The sequence below is a fragment of the Myxocyprinus asiaticus genome, chromosome 46, assembly GCF_019703515.2.
Source record: "Myxocyprinus asiaticus isolate MX2 ecotype Aquarium Trade chromosome 46, UBuf_Myxa_2, whole genome shotgun sequence".
Classification (NCBI taxonomy): Eukaryota; Metazoa; Chordata; class Actinopteri; order Cypriniformes; family Catostomidae; genus Myxocyprinus; species Myxocyprinus asiaticus.
This window is the reverse complement of record NC_059389.1, coordinates 22,606,063-22,629,809: the sequence shown is the minus strand read 5'-3', so window position 1 is coordinate 22,629,809 and position 23,747 is coordinate 22,606,063. Positions and strand designations below refer to the sequence as shown.

The window sequence follows — 23,747 nt, the reverse complement described above, 5'->3', positions numbered from 1 at the left end:
TAGCGCGTGAGAGCAACTTCAAAGTAAAAGTGCTTCACATGCGCTATAAGTATCTGTCATATTCACTGTGCATTGTATGTACAATTAGTTTGTTTCAGTATTTTGTGAGAAAATATGATTGCTAATGCGCACATGCCATCTGTGGTTGCTGGACTACTGTGTGCATTGTTGGGTTTTCCTTTTTAATACGTTAACAGTTTCTTTGTACAAATTAATTACTAGAGTTGGATGACTGAAACCTACCGTTTAAAACACACATTAAACATCTTATTATGTAATATGTTTTTTCTTAATATTTTTACAAAGTTAAAGTTATGTCTGAAATTTTGAGAAAATACATCGATCAGCCACAACATTAAAACCACCTGCCTGATATTGTGTAGGTCCCCCTTGTGTTGCCAAATCAGTGCCAACCCGCATCTCAGAATAGCGTTCTGAGATGCTATTCTCATCACAATTGTACAGAGCGGTTATCTGAGTTACTGTAGACTTTCAGTTCAAACCAGTCTGGCCATTCTCTGTTGACCTCTCTCATCAACAAGGCATTTCGTCCACAGAACTGGCGCTCACTAGATGTTTTTGGCACCATTCGGAGTAAATTCTAGAGACTGTTGTGCATGAAAATCCCAGGAGATCAGCAGTTACAGAAATACTTAAACCAGCCCATCTGGCATCAACAATCATGCCACTGTCCAAATCACTGAGATAATTTTTTTCCCCCCATTCTGATGCTTGATGTGAACATTAACTGAAGCTCCTGACCCGTACATGCATGATTTTATGCACTGAACTGCTGCCACACGTTTGGCTGATTAGATAATCGCATGGATGATTGTTGGTGCCAGACGGGCTGTTTTGAGTATTTCTGTAACTGCTGATCTCCTGGGATTTTCATGCACAACAGTCTCTAAAATTTACTCCGAATGGTGCCAAAAACAAAAAACAGCCAGTGAGCAGCAGTTCTGTGAACGGATATGCCTTGTTGATGAGAGAGGTCAATAGAGAATCGTCAGACTGGTTCGAACTGACAAAGTCTACGGTAACTCAGATAACCGCTCTGTACAATTGTGGTGAGAAAAACAGTGCCGGGTTGGCGTTGTTTTGGCGGCATGAGGGGGACCTACACAATATTAGGCATGTGGTTTTAATGTTGTGGCTGATCGGTGTATAGTACCAAAAAGTTAATTCCTTTTATTAGCAATTTTATGTATAATTTATTTACTATATTAAATTGCGTGTTTTATATGAATTATATCGGCCTATCGGCAACCCTGCTCCCTGGATATTGGCATCGGCCTTTAAAAAACCTATATTGGTCGACCACTATTAAACACTTTGTGTATCGTGCACACAACAGGTTAGAACGCTGGTAAAGGGGTTTATATGCAACGCAAAATCTGGGTAAAAAAATCTAAAATCGTACCTATCGTTTTTTGCTGAAACCATAAGAGAACACTCCTTAAAGTGTTTAAATGACCTTACACGTTGGCCATAATCGGTTAAAGAGCATGTGTGTAAATGCGCTCATTGACTGCACTCGTCAAGGAACTTCTTAGTGTTACACCTTTACATTGGTTTATTGAGCGATAGAGAGAAGTTGTTCAGAATAAATGGAAATATCTATCAGTCATTCTTAAAACACCATGGGGGTTTTGGGGGTTTCTTATGTCACCTTCACTTGTCCAACCCTTACTCGCAAAATGAGCTCTTTTTCACTTTATTTGGTGTTTTAATTTAAAGTGATATTTGAGTCCAAATCATCTCTCTGTTTGCCTTTTATTCCAGTTGCTAATTTTTTTTTTGTTTGGGCCGTTTGCAGGGCAGGCAGGAGGGTGTTCACATTAACTCCTGGGAGGATGCAGACTACAGCATCTTCAAGTTCACAGATCGCTTTGGTTTCCTGCAGTAAGTCATGCAGTGCTCTCTCTTGTCCTTTAACCCTCTTTAAAACTACCATAGCTAGGTGATGACTTCTGTTCTCAGTTGAGGAAGTTTGCTTAAGCTCAACGGTGTCGTCAAAGCCCTGAGCTATATACATTTTTATGTTTGTTTTGGACAATAGCTACAGTAGTTAATGATTGCGATTAAAAATTTTGTGAAGATTGTGTTTTAAAGTCCACATACCTGTATCTTTAATGTTAACTGAATTAAAATGAGATATTTTTGTACTTTTTTTTTTTTTAGTAAAGAGGAACTGCCGATACCAACTGCAGTGGAGGAGAAGGTAACATTAGGATATCAGCTTTCCTTGCACATGCTATCGCTTTCAAATATTTTATGATATCCTCAATTAAACCTTTGGTAAAAGGTTTGGTCAACAGTTGAAATCATACACTTAGGTTGAAGTCATTAAAACAAAAAACATTTTAACCACTCCACAGATTTTATATTAGCAAACTATAGTTTTGGCGAGTCATTTAGGACATCTACTTTGCGCATGACACGAGTAATTTTTCCAACAGTTGCTTACAGACAGATTGTTTCACTTTTAATTAACTATATCACAATTCCAGTAGGTCAGAAGTGTACATACACTAAGTTAATTGTGCCTTTAAGCAGCTTGGAAAATTCCAGAAAATTGTCAAGCATTTAGGCAATTAGCCAATTAGCTTCTGATAGGCTAATTGGCTAATTGGAGTCAATTGGTGTACCTGTGGATGTATTTTAAGGCCTACCTTCAAACTCAGTGCCTCTTTGCTTGACATCATGGGAAAATCAAAAGAAATTAGCCAAGACCTCAGAAAAAATATTGTGGACCTCCACAAGTCTGGTTCATCCTTGGGAGCAATTTCCGAATGCCTGAAGGTACCACGTTCACATATAGTTCGCAGGTATAAACACCATGGGACCACGCAACCATCATACCACTCAGGAAGGAGACTCATTCTGTCTCCTAGAGATAAACATAAAAAGTGCAAAAATCAATCCCAGAACACCAGCAAAGAACCTTGTTAAGATGCTGGAAGAAACAGGTAGACAGGTATCTATATCCACAGTTAAATGAGTCCTATATTGACATAACATGAAAGGCATTTCAGCAAGGATGAAGCACTGCTCCAAAACCACCATAAAAAAGCCAGACTTCAGTTTGCAGGTGCACATGGGTATTATGATCTTACTTTTTTGAGAAATTTCCTTTGGTCTAATGAAACAAATATTGAACTGTTTATCATAATGACCATCGTTATGTTAGGAGGAAAAAGGGTGAGGCTTGCAAGCCGAAGAACACCATCCCAACCGTGAAGCATGGGGGTGGCAGCATCATGTTGTGGGTGTGCTTTTCTGCAGGAGGGACTGGTGCACTTTACAAAATAGATGGCATCATGAGGAAGGAAAATTATGTGGATATATTGAAGCAACATCTCTAGACATCAGGCAGGAAGTTAAAGCTCGGTCGCAAATGGGTCTTCCAAATGGACAATGACCTCAAGCATACCTCCAAAGTTGTGGCAAAATAACTTAAGGACATCAAAGTCAAGGTAGTGGAGTGGCCATCACAAAGCCCTGACCTCAATCTGATGGGCAGAACTGAAAAAGTGTGCGAGCAAGTAGGTCTACAAACCCGACTCAGTTACGCCAGTTCTGTATGGAGGAATGGGCCAAAATTCCAGCAACTTATTATGAGAATCTTGTGGAAGGCTTTGCAAAATGTTTGACCCAAGTTAAACAATTTAAAGGCAATGCTACCAAATACTAACAAAGTGTAGGTAAACTTCTGACCCACTGGGAATGTGATGAAAGAAATAAAAGCTGAAATAAATCATTCTCACTACTATTATTCTGACATTTCACTTTCTTAAAATATAAGTAGTGATCCTAACTGACCTAAGACATGGAATGTTTTCTACGCATAAATGTCAGGAATTGTGAAAAACCAGTTTAAATGTATTTGGCTAAGGTGTATGTAAACTTCTGACTTCAACTGTACCAGTGCTTGCAAGGTTGTAAATGAATAGTGTTAAAGTTTTAAGACTATAAGGCTAAAGATTCTTTCTGTTCTTCCCTCAGTACAAGCTCCTGGAGATTGAAAGAGTTGAGAAATGGCTTAAAATGGTGAAGAAGTGGGAAAAGTACCACAACAGCGAAAAGGTAACCTAAACCATACCCGTCAAACATCACAATATTGGAAACCCAAAAATAAATCCCATCATCCATTTGTTTCCTGTTCTTCTGTGCATTGTGCAGATGGTAAAGCGGGTGTACAAGGGGATTCCCGTGCAGCTGCGTGGGCAGGCCTGGGCTCTGCTGCTAGACGTGGATAATGTGAAGCAGGCCAACTTCAGGAAGTATGAGGTAGGAGCTGCGGCGGGATCGTCTGTGTGAGATGTGTTTGGGTTCTAGCAGGTCCTTTGAATAAACAGTAACTGTTTGATGTTTATAGATTCAAAGGCCTATTTGTTTGGGTTTTGGTTTGTCCTGTGTGATTGTTTGGGATTTAATTAGCCAGACATGTTTTGTCTCTGATCTGCCCTTTTAGATGCAACAATGATTTATTTCATAACAAATGTTTTCTCTTATTTGGAAGCAGCAATTAGCATGTTTGATACAGCCTAACAATCCTTTGCAAAAAGTACCATGGTAATACCATGGTTTCGTACACTAGCATGATGATGATACCATGGTTTTCTTTGAAGTACCTTTTAGCACCATTTAAATACCATGGAAACACTTTACAATTAGGTTAACACAATAGGTAACATGGACTAACAATAAACAATACTTTTACAGCATTTATTAATCTTGGTTTACGTTCATTTCTACATATACTAATAAATAATTTTTAACATTAAAAGGTGTGAATGTTAACATCTGTAAATGCTTTATAAATTGACTCACTTTCTTGAACTTTCGTCTTCACTGTACCTCTGTGGAGGAACAACCTTCCCAACTCAATCCGTGAATCAATTGGAGATGTACCTGTGTAAGTATTTTAAGGCTTACCTGCAAACTCAGTGCCTCTTTGCTTGACATCTTGGGAAAATCAAAAGAAATCAGCCAAGACCTCAAAGAAAATTGTGGACCTCCACAAGTCTGGTTCATCCTTGGGAGCAATTTTCAAACACCTGAAGGTGCCATGTTCATCTGTACAAACAATTGTATGCAAGTATAAACACCATGCCATCATACCACTCAGGAAGGAGACGCATTCTGTCTCCTAGAGATTAATGTAGTTTGGTGCAAAAAGTGCAAATCAATCCCAGAACAACATCAAAGGAGCTTGTGAAGATGCTGGAGGAAACCAGTAGAAAAGTATCTATATCCACAGTAAAATGAGTCCTATAACGACATAACATGAAAGGTTGCACAGCAAGTCCAGCAAACTCAGCAAACCAGCCCGTCTGGCATTAACAATCATCCATGCGATTATCTGATCAGCCAATCGTGTGGCAGCAGTGCATAAAACCATGCAGATATGGGTCAGGAGCTTCAGTTAATGTTCACATCAACCATCAGAATGGGGAAAAAATTTGATCTCAGTGATTTTGGACCGTGGCATGATTGTTGGTGCCAGATGGGCTGGTTTGAGTATTTCTGTAACTGCTGATCTCCTGGGATTTTCACACACAACAGTCTCTAGAATTTACTCCGAATGGTGCCAAAAACAAAAAACATCCAGTGAGCAGCAGTTCTGTGGATGGAAATGCCTTGTTGATGAGCGAGGTCAACAGAGAATGGCCAGACTGGTTTGAACTGACAAAGTCTACGGTGACTCAGATAACTGCTCTGTATAATTGTGGTGAGAAGAATATCATCTCAGAATGCTATTCTGAGATGCGGGTTGGTGCTGTTTTGGCGGCACGAGGGGGACCTACTCAGTGTTAGACAGGTGGTTTTAATGTTGTGGCTGATTGGTGTATATTTATGTGCAGGCGTAACATTACTAACTTTATATTTTCTGCTCCATGATGAATGCACATAGCAGAAGTGTCTCTCTTCAAATGAAACCAAGAGTTATCAAGCTTCCTGTATTCAAATTTAGACATTTCAACAGCAGCACTTGTGATAGTTTTTACTGCAGTGAAAATCAATCACCTGCTAATTTGATTTTCAGTATTTCAATCTCATCAAGATATATAAAAACGAAGTGAGTGCCAACTGTAAGATGATGATGATTATGTATTTTAAGCATCCCGACATGTCAACTTCTGGCTCAACTAACTGCGTTAGGTTGGGGCAGGACTACCTGTTTGTCCAACCATTGGAAAATGAGAGAGTGTTTGGGAAACCTGTTTAGAAATTATTATCATTTCTGCAATTCCATTTGGTACCACTAGTGCCACAGAAATTACACACTTCGCTTTTAACTTTTGTTTAGTTTCATTTAGGTTTAAGAAAGCATCTTGTTTACACATTCATTTGAACGGCAGTGTATAGGATATTTGAGGCTCTAAATTGCTCATAACATTACCACATTATTGGCATAACAATTCTTTAACCTTTTTATTTGCTTGTTTTTTTTTGTTTTTCAGAAAATGAAGGAACAAGCCAAAAAGTACTCAACTGAAATTAAGCAGATAGATCTTGATGTCAACAGGACCTTTAGAAACCATATCATGTTCATGGACCGCTTTGGGGTCAAGTAAGATATTGCACAACTGCACACATGAAAGTGTGCTTAGGATTTTGTCTGTTCTTTCTCTTTTATGTTTTTCATATTTAAGTCTAGGTCTTTTTGGCATTGTGGGTTTTTTCTGTGTTACACAGCTTACATGTTCAGGTGGATCTGGAATGAGCTGCTCAGACCTTGTAAGCCCTCAACCAAAATAAGAGTTACTTCCTTTTTGACACTGCGTTTTTGTTCAGCTTCCTGTTTCTGTTCGTGGCCTCTCAGGAAATGACAGAACCAGTGACTTGTTACCATTATGCCCAGAATAAATAGTACTTTGATGTTATCCACAACAACTAAAGTTCTGCCACAGTGTCACACAAAAAAAAAAAAATAGTTTCCTTTTGTGCCAGACAGTCGTTAAGACCCACTTGGGATTAAATATCCTCTTTATGAAAGGACAGCTGTCTAAAACAGTTTTGTTTTAACAGTCAATTTGCAGCCAGTAATCTATCGTGCTATTTTAAAGAAGCGCTGACCAGATGAATATAACCAATCAATAACAATCAATAACCTTCAAATAATGTTTCGTATTCAGAAGTAATGGTTCTCCTCCTTTTTCGATTAAACTGAAAAAAGTCTTCTAAGCTCACCTTTTGTAAAGCAAACCAAAGTGCACGGTGGGGTTTTATGTGGTTTGCATGGATGGCACTCCCACAGTTGATGTAGAAACCACCTACATTACCTCTCTGCTGTGGGTACCCTGTGGATGGAAGATCTGAGCAATAACTTCTACATTTTTATTAGTGCTGCAAGGCCAATATGTAGAGCGCAAGCTTTTTTTAACACATCTGCTGTTTGTTTGCGTTACTCATGAGTGTTTCTCATACACAGTGTTGCTTTCCATTGGTCAGTCACCAGCAGTGTTACTCTGCATTGCTAAATCATTCCAAATCTGCAGACATTATGAAATATTAACATACATCTCCTTTGGAAGTGATGGCTTGTGCATGAATAGGCTCTTTTAGTTACCATGGGCAGGTTTATTTCTACTCTTGGAGCTGAATTGAACCATCAATGATTTTTGTATGATCTCAAAATATAGTTAGATCAATGATAAATAAAAATGCTAAAAAGAAAATAAATCTAAAATCTCATTTAAAATGCACACATCACATTCTTAAACATGTAATCTTTGAATTTATGTTGGTTTGATGCGTTTTTGAAAAACTTCAAATTATTTTCAACAGGAAGTTTAATTACTCTAAAAATGTCAAGTTGTGTAAACATCAAGTAAAAAGTAAAACATTTTCTAACATTTCAAGTTGAATAGTTTTACAAATATCAGACTATTTAAAAAAAAAAAAAAAATACATTTTGACATTCTGTTTTGTTTCGATTTTTTTGTCACATGACAAAACGGCTTCCTGTGTTAGTTATACCACACTGACTTTTTTGGACAAAAGTTGATCAGATATGAATAAGTATTTCTCTACTACTTTTGAAAGAAATAATGTTATTATTTTTTATAATAAAAACATGCAAAACTGTGTAATATATTTTAAGAATTTCAGCCTTGTTATGATACCTTTTTACTTCTCAGGACAGTTACACCACCTTGATGTTTCTGACTTTATGCCCCACAAAAAATATCAAAATGAATTCTATTCAGATATTTAATGAATATATTAGTATAGACACAAAGTTTCCCTTCATTGACTAAGTAATACATCGAAACAAAGGCTTGAAATTGGGTCGTTGACAAAAAAAAAAAAACACCTGAGGTAAAAATAAAAATAGGAAGTCTTTTAAAAATCTAGTTTAAACCCCATCAGAATCAGCTTTATTGCCAGATATGCTTACATGTACAAGAAATTTGTCTTGGTGACAGGAGCTTCCAGTGCACAACAATACAATACAGCAACAAGACAGAGACAATAATAAGGAAAAATACATAAAATAAGTAGAATAAAAATTCAAATTGGATAGAAAATAAAGTATATATAGAATACACAATGACAAAAAAAAAACAAAAAAAAAACTAAAGAGACCTTTCTACTGACTCTGAAAAACACCAAAAGTAAGATCCCCAGGGTCCCTGCTCATCTGCATGAACGTGCTTTAGGCATGCTGCATGGAGGCATGAGGACTGCAGATGTGGCCAGGGCAATAAATTGCAATGTCCGTACTGTAAGACTGCGCTACAGGGAGACAGGAAGGACAGCTGATCATCCTCGCAGTGGCAGACCACGTGTAACAACACCTGCACAGGATCGGTACATCCGAATATCACACCTGCGGGACAGGTACAGGATGGCAACAACAATTGCCCGAGTTACACCAGGAACGCACAATCCCTCCATCAGTGCTCAGACTGTCCGCAATAGGCTGAGAGAGGCTGGACTGAGGGCTTGTAGGCCTGTTGTAAGGCAGGTCCTTACCAGACATCACCGGCAACAGTGTCGCCTATGGGCACAAACCCACCTTCGCTGGACCAGACAGGACTGGCAAAAAGTGCTCTTCATGGATGAGTCAGGGTTTTGTCTCACCAGGGGTGATGGTTGGACTCGCGTTTATCATCGAAGGAATGAGCATTACACTGAGGCCTGTACTCTGGAGCGGGATCGATTTGGAGGTGGAGGGTCCGTCATGGTCTGGGGCGGTGTGTCACAGCATCATCGGACTGAACTTGTTGTCACTGCAGGCAATCTCAACACTGTGCGTTACAGGGAAGACATCCTCCTCCCTCTTGTGGTACCCTTCCTGCAGGCTCATCCTGACATGACCCTCCAGCATGACAATGCCACTAGCCATACTGCTCGTTCTGTGCGTGATTTCCTGCAAGACAGGAATGTCAGTGTTCTGCCATGGCCAGCGAAGAGCCTGAATCTCAATCCCATTGAGCACGTCTGGGACCTGTTTGATCGGAGGGTGAGGGCTATTCCCCCCAGAAATGTCCAGGAACTTACAAGTGCCTTGGTGGAAGAGTGGGGTAACATCTCACAGCAAGAACGGGCAAATCTGGTGCAGTCCATGAGGAGGAGATGCACTGCAGTACTTAATGCAGCTGGTGGCCACACCAGATACTGACTGTTACTTTTCTGTTAGTCACAATATTAACACGTTAAGTTTGCTGAAAATAAAAGCAGTTGAAAGTGACAGGACGTTTCTTTTTTGCTGAGTTATTTATTTATTTATTTATTTATTTTATTTTCAGTTGAAAGTTATTCAAAATAACTAACAAGTTTTTTCTACTTTTGAGGAAAAACTGTACGAGTGTCCACATATGTAGACATCATGTTTATCAGCAGCGGAATATTAAATGAAACTAGAGACGCTACTCTTTACAACCAAAAAGGTTTAAATGAAAAACTTTGGGAGATCTTATCAGAGGCACTTTTGTTGGCGCTGCATCTGTAGAAGCGCTTCAAGGAAATCGACGGCATGGTGTTGTCACGTGACTCAATGTGGCAGAAGTTTAATCCTTTAAAAGACAGTCTAGAGTCTTGTGAACAGTATTCAGTCGGTTTTTATTCATTTAAATTATTCGTTGCGTATAGCGAAGCCAAAATACAACGTCCACGTATGTGGACTCGGGGTCGCACAAGGTTAAAATACTTTCAAAAATGTAATTTCAGAAAACTTTTTAAACATTTTTTTCAAGGTAAACTTTTTTTTTTTGTATGTTACAAATATCATGAATTTTAGAGTTAAGAATATCAAGAAGTTTTCTTGGTTACTCCATCCAAAATGTAATATAAAAAAGGCTGTTTTTTTTTTTGTTTCCACACACAGTCATGAGGGTCTAAAGGGGTCTTTTCAGTTTTATGGTTTTCTTGTCGCATGACAACAAAATGGCTACCTGCATGTTGGTTACAAAGTTTTTCAAATATAAATTATATTTTAAAACAAAATTGTTTCACTGGTTATTTTTTTAAGAAAAAATACCAAAATAATTATTCCAAACTACTGTTTATTTATTCAGGAATTACAGCTTTTAATGAGACTAATTTGATAATATAAAGATATAGAAATATTTTGTTGTTTATTTATTTTAACAGTTTTTGGACGGTTACGTCACCTAGACATATTTTTTCTTTAACCCCCAGAAAAAATATCAAAATTACTTTAAACCTCAGACTCAGAAATATAAAACATGTTCAGATGTTTTATATTTTAATTAAATTCAAGTAATTGTTTTTTGTGCACTGCATTTTTTTATATATTGTATTGAATACGTAGATCTGCAAAGAATTATTAAACTCTCTTTTAGGGACGTCTGGATGACGGCTTTAAAAAAAACCTCTGTTTTTGTCCTCTACAGACAGCAATCCCTGTTCCATGTGCTGGCAGCTTATTCCGTCTACAACACGGTGAGCGACTGACAGACTTTGGATGTTTATGTGTAAATGTTTTGTAACTCAGGACAGCATGTGCTGAATGACACAGTACAGAAGGGAAGAAGTCCCAGTCTGTGTCCAACCCTGTCAACAAGTCCAGCATGCACACATAATTACCTGGCTAACTACAGTAAATGAGGATTTCCCATCAACTTGTATTGTTCTTAAGTTAAGCTAAATATAATTACTGTAGAAGAACCCCAAATCCTAAAATAAAACTTGGCATTTGTAAAAATAAGCAAAGACATGGCTGAATGCCAATTCACACACTATCACCACTAGACAGTATGCAAGATTAGGATTAGTGCATCCCAAATCATAGCATGTTGTAATAGTATAAGAGCGGTGCTATGCCACTTGAAGTGTCCACCTGTGCATGCTTTTTGGCCCAATATTACCATGGAAGCACTCCCTCGTTTAGAATAAGCAAAATTTGTCAACAAAAGGTAAGGGTAAGAACAATTATATTTGCGTACCAACCTGTAGTTTGAATTTTTCTGTGCACATAAGTATGCAACTATTAGTGAATGAAACCCACTATCTGTCTTTTTTTCGTGTAAACTGATTGATTTGCTCGACAAAAATGTGAACGCATGCATTGAATACAGACTGATCCAGAGACAGTGACTCTACAATGCTGACCACTGGCGGTGGGTGACCAGGGTCTTAAGACTTTTAACAGAGGCCGTTTGTCTGATACTAATTAGATTTTATACTCCATTTATTTATAGAGTACTTTCCCAAATTTCTGTTCTCAGCCCTAAATGTTGTTTGAAAAGATATAGAGGATGGACAGCCAGGAAACAATTGGAAACAATGTTTTTATGAGGATAGTTTGGCAGGATGTTTGGCACAGTACACTACTGACTACAACCCCAATTCTGAAAAAGTTGGGACAGTATGACAAATGCTAACAAAAACAAAAAGGAGTGATTTGTAAATTATATTCACTCTTTGCTATATTGAAAGCACTACAACTACACATAATATGAAGTTTTACCTTGTGAATTTCATTGTTTTTTTGTTTTTTTATGTACAGTAATTTCAAATCAGATGATTGCAACACACTCCAAAAAAGTTGGGACTGTTGAGTGTTTACCACTGTGAAACATCACCATTTCTTCTAATAACACTTATTAAGCATTTAGGCACTGAAGACACAAGTTTGTTTAGTTTCAAGACTAAATTTGGAATTTTCCCCCATTCATCCATTATGCAGGTCTTCAGCTGTAGTTGTACGGGGTCTTCGTTGCCGTATTGTGCGCTTCATAATGCACCACACATTCTCAATTGGAGATGGTCAGGACTACAGGAAGGCCAATCTAGCACCCACACTCTCTGCTCACACAGCCATGCACTTGTAATCTGGGCAGTATGTGGTTTGAAGTTGTCCTGCTGGAAATTCTGGGACATCCCTGGAAAAAATGGTGCTGGATCGCAGTATATGGTGCTCCAAAATTTTTGCATATCTGTCTGTATTAATGGTGTTCTCACAGATGTGCGAGTTACTCATGCCATCGGCACTGACACACCCCTGGTCCATACAGACACTGGCTTTTGGACCTGACGCTAATAAGCGCTTGGATGGTCCTTTTCCTCTTTGGCCCAGATAACACGACGGCTGTATTTTTAAAAAACTTTTTGAACTGTGGACTCTTCAGACCAAAAAACACTGTTCCACTGTTCTACCTTCCATCTTAGATGAGACCGAGCCCAGAGAAGTCGGCAGCGTTTCTGGACAGCGTTGATGTATGGCTTCTGCTTTTCATAGTAAAGTCTTAACTTGCATCTGTGGATGCAGCGGCGAATGGTGTTGACAAACAAAGGTTTACTAAAGTAATTCCAAGCCCATGTTCATGATATCCATTACAGATGAATGACGTTTTTTTAAGACAGTGATGTCTGAGGGATGAGAGATCACGTGCATTCAGAAGTTGTTTTCGTCTTGCCCTTTACGCACCGAGATTTGACCAGATTCCTTGAAACTTTTAACTATATTGTGCATTGTAGAGGGTGAAATGGCCAAAATGAGAACGTTGTTCTCAAAGTGCTGGATTATTTGCTGAAGCATCTGTTGGCAAATTGACAAATCTCAAACAGTGTTGGGTGTAATGCATTACTAAGTAATTAATTACTGTAAATTACTTTTTCATTGAAAAAAGTAAAGGTACTCTTAATTTCAGTAATTTAATTACAGTTACTTCTGATGTAATTGCATTAAATACTGTATAGACTCTAGAACAATTATATAAAACTATAGTGAATTTAAAATCGAAATTTAATGTCTAATGTTAAAATGTATGTTTTCTAATTTAACACAGCCCCCTTAAATTCTTTTGCCAGTTCATTAATTATTTATTTGATTTTATATGATTTATTTGAAAGAATTAAAAGAACAGTTTCATGTCTATCCTTGTATTTTTCATCAGGTCAAGGTTGATCAGGGTTTTAGAAAGTAATTAGTAATAAGTAATGCAATTACTTTTCAGAAAGAGTGATTAGTACAGTAATCTAATTACACTGTAGAAGATGTAATTAGTGGTTAGTAATTAATTACTTTTTTAGAGTAACTTACCCAACATTGCTCTTGGAGGACTAGGCTGTTTTTGTAGTCTCCTTATATACTATGACACGATTGCTTATTTAACATCTCCTGTTTCACATCGTCTTGTTATTTTAACTTGTCAGATTGTTATTAGTCTTAAATTGCCCCTGTCTCAACTTTTTTAGAGCGTGTTGCAATCATCTGATTTGAAATTACTGTACATAAACAAATAAAAAAAAAAAAAATGAAATTCACAAGGTAAATCATCATATGTGTAGTTGTAGTGCTTTCAATATCGCAAAGGGTGAATATAATTTACAAATCACTCCTTTTTGTTATTAGCATTTTTCAAACGGTCTAAATTTTTTCGGAATTGGGGTTGTACTTGAACATAAATGAACATAAATGTAATTGTTTGTCATAATGAGGAGAGTGTCAGTTTCAAAGAGATAGGAAATGGTGCCATATTCCTTTTCCTTTACGCTGTGCCCAGTAGAAAGTGGGTCAAATGGGCGAGAGGAGGTTGAGAGGAAGATAAAAAAAGAGCAAGAGTACAAGCTATTTTCTTGCTCTGTTTCATTTCACCTCACTAACCTGTCATCTGATATTAATAACAGTAGTTGTAGGGATTGGTGACTATTGGCAACGTCTTTTTAGCAAGTTAGTCCACTCGGCAGCCATCTTTGGAATGCTCTCGTGCAGGCTGGGCAGCTATTTTTCTATGTAAACAAGCGGCATACAAGTGTGGCTCTTATCTGCAAGAATGGGGAAAGACCGAAATCTACAAAATGGTTGGTCAAGATTACGATCAAAGAACATATTTCAAATCAGCAGAAAAATCTGACAACGATGGTATCAAAAATTGTGCTTCTTACCACAGATTATGCTAAAAAACGAAATTTTCCCAGCTTTTGTAGCTAATGCACATGCGCGTTCTCAAGTTGATTGGGAACAGCCTAAGGTTGTACTTATGTTCAAGTACAACCCCAATTCCGAAAAAATTTAGACCGTTTGAAAAATGATAATAACAAAAAGGAGTGATTTGTAAATTATATTCACCCTTTGCGATATTGAAAGCACTACAACTACACATATGATGTTTTACCTTGTGAATTTCATTTTTTTTGTAAAAATTTGTTTATGTACAGTAATTTCAAATCAGATGATTGCAACACGCTCTAAAAAAGTTGAGACAGGGGCAATTTAAGGGGCGTTCTCAGTTATCATCCATAACATAAGAATAATGTTTGGCTATCGATACAATTTATATATCAGTGTGTCCCCAAATAGTTTCTCATAATTTCAGTTGTTATAATTTACTAGTCAAATATTTATAGTGGTGTATTACTTGAACATTTTTAATCTGTATGATATATTTGTATTTTTTATAACTACAAATGAAGACAAGTCACTTTTGTACAAGTGCATCACTACCAGTGGCGATTGCTTTAAGACTACAGGTGAAGCATGGCTCCCCCTAAAATTTCACAAGAATGTGGTATTTTTTTATTTTATTTACATATCATTTATCACTGTGAATTTAAATATTTGAGGGAATTAGTGTCAAATACAGTGCATCCAGAAAGTATTCACAGCGCTTCACTTTTGCCACATTTTGTTATGTTACAGCCTTATTCCAAAATTGATTAAATTCATTATTTTCCTCAAAATTCTACAAACAGTACCCCATAATGACATGAAAGAAGTTTGTTTGAAATCTTTGCAAATTTATTAAAAATAAAAAATGAAAAAAAAAATCACATGTACATAAGTATTCACAGCCTTTGCTCAATACTTTGTTGAAGCACCTTTCGCACCAATTACAGCCTCAAGTCTTTTTGAGTATGATGCTACAAGCTTGGCACACCTATTTTTGGGCAGTTTCTCCCATTCTTTTTTGCAGGACCTCTCAAGCTCCATCAGGTTGGATGGGGAGCGTCAGTGCACAGCCATTTTCAGATCTCTCCAGAGATGTTCAATCGGGTTCAAGTTTGGGCTCTGGCTGGGCCACTCAAGGACATTCACAGAGTTGTCCCGTAGCCATTCCTTTGTTATCTTGGCTGTGTGCTTAGGGTCGTTGTCCTGTTGGAAGATGAACCTTCGTCCCAGTCTGAGGTACAGAGCACTCTGGAGCAGGTTTTCATCAAGGATGTCTCTGTACATTGCTGCATTCATCTTTCCCTCGATCCTGACTAGTCTCCCAGTTCCTGCCGCTGAAAAACATCCCCACAGCATGATGCTGCCACCACCATGCTTCGCTGTAGGGATGGTATTGGCCAGGTGTTGAGCGGTGCCTGGTTTCCTCCAGACATGACGCTTGCCATTCAGGCCAAAGAGTTCAATCTTTGTTTCTCATGGTCTGAGAGTCCTTCAGGTGCCTTTTGGCAAACTCCAGGCGGGCTGTCATGTGCCTTTTACTGAGGAGTGGCTTCCGTCTGGCCACTCTACCATACAGGCCTGATTGGTGGAGTGCTGCAGAGATGGTTGTTCTTCTGGAAGGTTCTCCTCCCTCCACAGAGAAATGCTGGAGCTCTGTTAGAGTGACCATCGGGTTCTTGGTCACCTCCCTGACTAAGGCCCTTCTCCCCCGATCGCTCAGTTTGGCCAGGCGGCCAGCTCTAGGAAGAGTCCTGGTGGTTCCAAACTTCTTCCATTTACGGATGATGGAGGCCACTGTGCTCATTGGGACCTTCAATGCTGCAGACATTTTTCTGTACCCTTCCCCAGATCTGTGCCTCGATACAATCCTGTCTCGGAGGTCTACAGACAATTCCTTGGACTTCATGGCTTGGTTTGTGCTCTGACATGCACTGTTAACTGTGGGACCTTATATAGACAGGTGTGTGCCTTTCCAAATCATGTCCAATCAACTGAATTTACCACAGGTGGACTCCAATCAAGTTGAAGAAACATCTCAAGGATGATCAGTGGAAACAGGATGCACCTGAGCTCAATTTTGAGTGTCATGGCAAAGGCTGTGAATACTTATGTACATGTGATTTTTTTTTTTTTTTTCGGTTTTTATTTTTAATACATTTGCAAAGATTTCAAACAAACTTCTTTCACGTTGTCATTATGGGGTATTGTTTGTAGAATTTTGAGGAAAATAATGAATTTAATCCATTTTGGAATAAGGCTGTAACATAACAAAATGTGGAAAAAGTGAAGCGCTGTGAATACTTTCTGGATGCACTGTATCACCAAGTAAAGTAATCCCTTTTTTTTTTTTTTTCAACACAAATTCTTTGACGCACGGCCCATAGAGCCCCTTTGCTCTTTAATAGGAGTCTATGGCAGATACGTTACCATATAAATCAAGGTACAAAAGATCGATGTTGATTAGACGATAGGCTCTCATAAAATTTTTTTGGGACATGCTCTGAAGCCGTGCTTCTCTGGGAGTGTATGGGAGCTTCATGAGCACTGTTTCCATTGAATCTGCATCTGATTGCCTGTTGTAGTTTTGTCCTGCCTAAAAGCCGTCTTCTCTATATGATGATTAGTTGAGATCTCAGATGGGCGGGGCTTCGCAACAACTAATAATAGAAATGGTGATGTGCATGATTGACAGCGTATGAATTGTGAAAGCACTGTTGTCGAGCAAAGAGTGTGTTTGTTGGCTCGGAGGTACATGGCAGTTATTTGCAGTCTGATGTAACATATTTATTTCAGCTTTGATAATCAGATATTTTGCCTAATTTGTTGTAAAAAAATAAACCAGAATTACAATCAGGGTTCGTACAAGGTGCTTGAAAAGCATGAAGTACTTGAATTTGGCTTGCAATCCACCATTAATTCTAACCTCCAATAATTTTTGCTGAAATATTAATGACCAACAGATATAGATATAGACATTTCACGTTCACTTCTACCCCATGACCCACCCAATTATAACTTCACAATTACTGGGCGGTATTCTTTATTGATGACCTCAGACTGCTGTGCGTGGTGTTGGAATGGGGCGTGTGTGTTCTGACTGTGGTTGCATGAGCGGTGGGCTATGGCCTGTCTCTGGATGGGATATTGGGGCCCTCACTCTGCGTGGTGGGCCTCTGCGGCGAATTACGCCCGAGCTTTAAATTTCATATCTATTTTCACTTAATGACCTAAATCTGCCAGAAGTAGATGGCCTGCCCACTGATATATATACTATAGAACAGTGGACCTGTCTTATGTTCCCATCCCATGTGCCCTGGATCGCTGCCACGCACTGTAGCCTGGAGCTAGTAGCAAATATAGAATTGTCCAAAATTCCCTTCACACTCCACATCACATACATATACACACCCCCTGTTTACTGCAAAGCCAATATATAGATCGTTTTTTCACCTTATTGCATCTCTATATATATTATTGTTAGTGTGTGTATGTGTGTATGTGTGTGTGTGTGTGTGTGTGTGTGTGTGTGTATATATATATATATATATACAAAAATTAATTTGCTAAAGTTGTACCATATACCGACCTTTTATTTGTTCAACAGGTTTCTAAAAGTAATATATACATACATATATTTATTGATCTTTATTCACTGTTACTCTTACCTCCCCACCCCCCCTTATCTTTTGAAACTATATCTATATATTTGCTGTTCTTTATTTGTACTTATCATTTTGTATTTATCAATCTCTTGTGTTTATCGTCCTTTTCTCTTTACTTATTTATTTTTATGTATTTCTCTTTTTTTTTTCCTCAGTATGTTTGCAATTTTCTTCACTGTAGTACATTTTTGTTTGTCTTTCTGTATGTGTATAAATGCAATAAAACTAAATAGATAAAAAAATAGAATTTGGCTTTTTCAAATTTTTGTCCTGGAAAACCCTTGAAAATAGCAATTTTTACCAAGTGGTGCTTAAAAAGTGCTTAAAGAAAATCGTTAAATACATTGCTTAAATCATTTAACAAAATGTATTTATTTTTGGAAAAACGAATAAATACAATATTTTTATTTATAATTAACAAATAAAGATTTGTTTTAATAACATCTCAAGTAAAATGTGCTTAAAGTCCTTGAAAGTCTTTGAATTTAACTTTGAAGCATCTGTATGAACCCTGTACAATTACTCTTCTGTCTGCATAGTGAGTAATCTGTTTATCAAACAGATGTTCTATGTCTCGGGTTATGTGGTTGTGTTTAGGAAGTGAGCTACTGTCAGGGGATGAGCCAGATTGCCGCAATTTTACTCATGTACATGAATGAGGAAGATGCATTCTGGGCCTTATCACAGCTTCTGACCAATGGGAAACATGCCATGCACGGTGAGTGTTGTTGTGATTTCTTTCTTTTCAAAAATAATGCTATTTTAATGACCTCTGTCTTTTTTGTGGTTTTTCACAGGGTTCTTCATTCCAGGGTTTCCCAAACTCCAGCGTTTTCAGGCTCATCATGACCAAATACTGTCAAAACTCCTCCCCAAACTGAAGAAACACTTGGTGAGATTTCTTTTAACCTCAGTTGTTTGGCTTAACATTGATGTAAGCAAATTCTTTCTCAGTTCTTCAAATATCATCTTCACCGCAGGATAAGGAACAGATGTCCACTGGTTTCTACTCGACTAAATGGTTCCTCCAGTGTTTCATTGACAGGGTGAGAGGTCATTTACATTAGAAACTTTACACCAAGTATGAATAGTAAGTCTCTCACTTACAGAATGGTAAGGCACCATTTGTACGAGTTACATACCAAACACTTTGTGTTAACTTTAAATTTCTTCAAATCCCTAATCCAAAGTAGATATTCTTTTGTCACAGTATTGAATCAATACACTGAACCCAATATTTTAATTGATATTTAGTTGATGATTTTACAATTATAAGTATACATTATATAACACAGGTTCTAAAGTTTATTGCATAGTTTGATTCCAACATCTGTAGATATTCTACCTAGACCACATGCAACTATATGCTGAGTATGCAGGGCAGAGAATGACATCACTCACTCGCAGCAAAGTTTTCTTGTGGGAAAAGGCTGAAAACATTATCCCCTGAAATTTTTATATGGCTGGGTTAAAACTCATAGAGAACGTTATGGCTTGTATTATTCATTCTGGTGCACTTCAGCTGCTGTTTTATTTTTAGGTCTTATAGGTGACTTAAATGTGTTATTTTAACTACACAGACACCCTTTACACTCACCCTGCGTCTATGGGACATCTACATATTAGAGGGAGAGAGAGTCCTCACCGCCATGGCCTATACTGTACTCAAACTGCACAAAAGTAAGTGTGTCAACTACATTCTGATGAATCTTTGGGGTGATGTAGCCTATTGGTTGGAAATCTTGGCTGGTAACTAAAAGGTTGAACCCACAAGGGTTGATCCAGGAGTTTCACCATTGTACCTTACTTAACCTCAGGTTTTTCCAGAGAGACTGTCCCTATATCAAGTGTATTGTCTGTTTCTTTTGGTAAAAGTGTCAGATGAATTACAAATTAACATTTGTCTTTCATATTGGCCAGTGTAACAAACTTATTGATGTTAGTGACTGAATGCACTGTTGAAATCAGTTGTTTTTGTGTGGTCTGGGCTGGATAGCTCAAAAGCACACAACAGAGGAGGTTTTACTGGAGTTCTAGATGAGCTTTCTAGATAAACCGTCAGCCATTAGTCTTTTAATGTCGCTATTTTGAGAATCTTTGCTTGGTTAGTTTTGTCCATTCACATTTAAAGCTCCCTTCTACCCCTATCAGAACACCTTCAGAAGATGTCTCTAGAGGACCTCAGGGAGTTTCTGCAGGAGCGCATTGCTTCCTCCTTCACCGTGAGTGATGATGTTGTCATTGATCAACTGCAGTCATCTATGTCCGAGCTGCGCAGGATGAAACTCGATCTCCCTTCTCCAGGTAAATGTCAAAATATCAGAGTACAATTAAAGAAATGGTTCACCTAAAAAAATATTCCGCCATAATTTACTAACCTTCATGTCATTCCAGACCTGTATGACTTACTTTCTTACGTAGAACACACATGAATATTACAGGCCCTCTTTTCAATACAATGGCAGTGGATAGTGCCTCACTGTAGAGCTTAAATAACCCAAAAGTATCCTACAAGTAGTCTCCTGCATCATATTTTAAGTCTTCTGAAGGATACGATTTTTGGTGAGAGACAACCTGAAATTTAAATAATTTTTCAGCAAACATCTTGAAGTCCATTGCTTTTAGCGCATTTATGAGGGCTGTAAGAAAAGCTCGTTTACAGTGCAGAGTAAAATTTGCATAAAAAAACAACAACAATAATTATTGAGTCCTAAAATAATAATTAAAGTAAGGCACTAACCACAGTAATAGCGCAGTATTCATTAAATTATTTTCCTTTGTGTTCCACGGAAGAAAGTAAGTTAAATGGGTTTGGAACAATTCAAGGGTGAGTACATGATGAAAAACCTTTATTTTAAGGAACCTATGTTAATCCTTTGGTTGTTTCTGATGCTAGACTGTTGTGTGACTTCTGTGTAATACTTACATATTGTCTTGTCTGGGATTAATTTTAAGCCAAGGGAGATGAGATCCCAAAGATACCTCTGGGCCAGGAGCGTCCAATAGTGCTGGCTCCAGTTATCCAAACCAAGTGTGTGTCCATACCACCACCAGCAACGCACAACAATCCAACCTCAACCAAACCACACACCGAGGACATCACCACCCACTACCAGAGCAGCGATAAACTTACCCCTTCCATTAACTGTCCACCCTCCCCTCTACCAAAGCACACCCAATCTTCAAACCCTTCATTGTCACAGGTTACGCCTAAAGACACAGCTACCACATTGAAGATTCAAGACAGTGCCCCTGAACAAGGACCAAATCTTCTTCACCTCCCAGAACCTGCACCAGGGGATAAGCTCTCTTTAAAAAAGGGACATGTCAGTAGACCTCTATCAGCGGTGTCTGATGAGTGGCCTCCACCCTACCAGCCACCCATAACTGATTCTTCCAGTATACACTCCTTTAATCTCCCAGAGTTGCCACCTCCACCTCTTCCCTGCATCGAACAAGCAGTTGAGGTTTTACCACTAGAGGAGGACGTCCTGTTCTATCTTCCTCCTCCACCACCGCCAATTACCGAACCTCTAGATCTAATCTTAGAAGATCCATCTTCATCGCCCTCCTCATATCGAGCCCATCGGCAGCTAAGCAAGTTTCCAGTCAACTTATATGTTCCTCCATCCTCAAATGACCGCCGGCCTTTTAACACCTCCCATTACGACAACATCTGGGAGGCAGAAGGCCAGTCTGTGGAGAGACTGTTGGACATGGCCACCATATTGCCGCAAAACTCAGACTTGGGTGTCCAGAAACCCACCCTTCCCCTTCATTCAGAGGACACCTTGTCTCTTACTGTACCGCCCCCATCCATGTTCTTCTATTCCCCGGACTCTTCGCCCCTACCTCCTCCTCCAACCCAATGCATCGAGGAGCCCAACAGTCACGCAACTCCAGACTGTGTTTTTCCCCAGCCACCAGGCAGCTTCGTAGACAGACCTTTCCTTGTACCTTCAGTCCCATCCAATCGCATGCTTCTAAACCAGACTGTACAAGACATGGATCAATCATGGCCCCCAAGACTTCCGCCCAAAAAATTACAACCCGCAAGCCTTTCTTCTGTACACTCGGATTCAGACTTCTCCCGAATGCATGTTCCAAGTCATTAGTTGCTGTAATGGACAATTATTTCCTTCAAAAGCAAGACTTTTTATTCCATTGTTACAGTGAACTAAAGGTGGGTTTCTTCTTTTTGGCTTTTGTAAAATTCTGTTTGTCATTACTTAAGTTCATTCTGTACATTTGCACATATGAGAATGACCTTTAATATGTAATGGGCTTCCACATAACTCCCGTCAGAATGCGTTATAACATGCTGCTCAAAGTTCAAACAATTTCAGCTTTGGCCCTCTTGCTGCTGACCTTTCGAAGCGACAGCCAGTGATTACCAGACAAATCAGAAGATGTATTGATGCCAGTGCTGAAATCAAAACAAGACTTCCTCTGCAGCAATTTTCATGTGGCTTTCAAGCAGCACTTGATGCTGCTGTTGAGCAGTGTGTTGACGCCCCAGCACTAGTCATGTGGAAGCTCTTTGAGCTTTGTACAACTTGTAGATCTTATGTTGCAATAAGTGTTATGGGGCAATGCACCGCTCAATACCAATGTGAACCACTGCTTTGACCACCAGATTAAATGTGCTGCAGAGAATGTCTAGTTTTGATTTTAGCACTAGTACAGTCAACAATACATATTCTGAATTGTCTGGTAATCATTGGCTGCTGCTTTAAAAGGTCAGTGGCAACGGGGTCAAAGTTGAAATTGTTTGAACTTGAGCTTTACGTTACAACGCTTGACAGAATTGCAACACGGCACCACTGTAGATTCACTCCGCAGAGCTCAATGTATTCGGCAATGCTGATGCAAGTCATGTGGAAGTCGCTTTATACCACAGATCAAAATGGGATGCTTGTATGTTATGTTTGTGTTTTTATGAGTGTCTCAGGCAGATTTTTGCATTGGAAACCCCTTTTCCGAAATGAAGCATCTAGTTGTAGCAGTTATTATCAGTGTCACACTTTGAGAAGATGAGTAACCAGTACTAATCTTAGATTGAATTGCAACTTGAGGGAAAGCAGCTTGATTTGACCTCATGTCCATGTTTTTAATCAGTCAGCATGCCACCATCATCTCATTTTTTGAGTGGATTGGTTTTTCATCTTGGAGGAATTTTAAGTGTTTTGATTCTTTTGAAACTTGGTTACATTTGGAAAATACACCGAAGCATGTACATCATATATGTAAAAAAACAAATCGTATCAACATATTTTGGAAATGCAAATAAGAAATCGCCAAACACCAAACTGTCAAGACAAGTAAATATAGCTGTAAAAGGCCATAGTATTGCTCAACAGGGAATTTTAGAGGAAATTCCCTCCTCAGCTTGAAGTCCTGTAATATAATGCCTGGTAGCGACACCTTGTGTTTGATGATGATAGACATCTTGGTCAAAGTATATACAGGGAAATTGTAAAGCCACCCAAGTGAAGATTTAACAATCAATGTACATTTTTATAGGATTATTTTATTGTTTAAAGAACATTATTGTTTTGCACTTTGTCATTGGGGTTAAGAGCTTATATTTAATTGCTTTTTATATTTAGCTTCTCAGGTCAAATGGTTTCATTGTTTTATCTTCATGGGGGAGACAGGTTGAAAGTTTTGAATGTTCTTGGTTGTGATGCTCATTTGAGATTGGTTTTATTAAG

The 23,747-nt window shown here is 38.5% G+C and overlaps 1 protein-coding gene across 1 annotated transcript in view; it reads left to right on the top strand.

Moving 5' to 3' along the window:
* The window catches only part of LOC127435637 (USP6 N-terminal-like protein), a 47,751-nt gene extending 24,070 nt beyond the window's left edge, over positions 1 to 23,681 (top strand). Inside the window, exons 3-14 of the mRNA XM_051689247.1 lie at positions 1,820 to 1,905; positions 2,185 to 2,224; positions 4,009 to 4,089; positions 4,186 to 4,293; positions 6,471 to 6,580; positions 10,872 to 10,920; positions 18,631 to 18,751; positions 18,831 to 18,925; positions 19,014 to 19,079; positions 19,614 to 19,713; positions 20,185 to 20,337; positions 20,989 to 23,681. Coding sequence (XP_051545207.1) covers positions 1,820 to 1,905; positions 2,185 to 2,224; positions 4,009 to 4,089; positions 4,186 to 4,293; positions 6,471 to 6,580; positions 10,872 to 10,920; positions 18,631 to 18,751; positions 18,831 to 18,925; positions 19,014 to 19,079; positions 19,614 to 19,713; positions 20,185 to 20,337; positions 20,989 to 22,148 — 2,169 coding nt within the window. The 3' untranslated portion in view covers positions 22,149 to 23,681. The remainder of the gene's footprint in view (positions 1 to 1,819; positions 1,906 to 2,184; positions 2,225 to 4,008; positions 4,090 to 4,185; positions 4,294 to 6,470; positions 6,581 to 10,871; positions 10,921 to 18,630; positions 18,752 to 18,830; positions 18,926 to 19,013; positions 19,080 to 19,613; positions 19,714 to 20,184; positions 20,338 to 20,988) is intronic.
* The last annotated feature ends 66 nt before the right edge of the window (positions 23,682 to 23,747 follow it).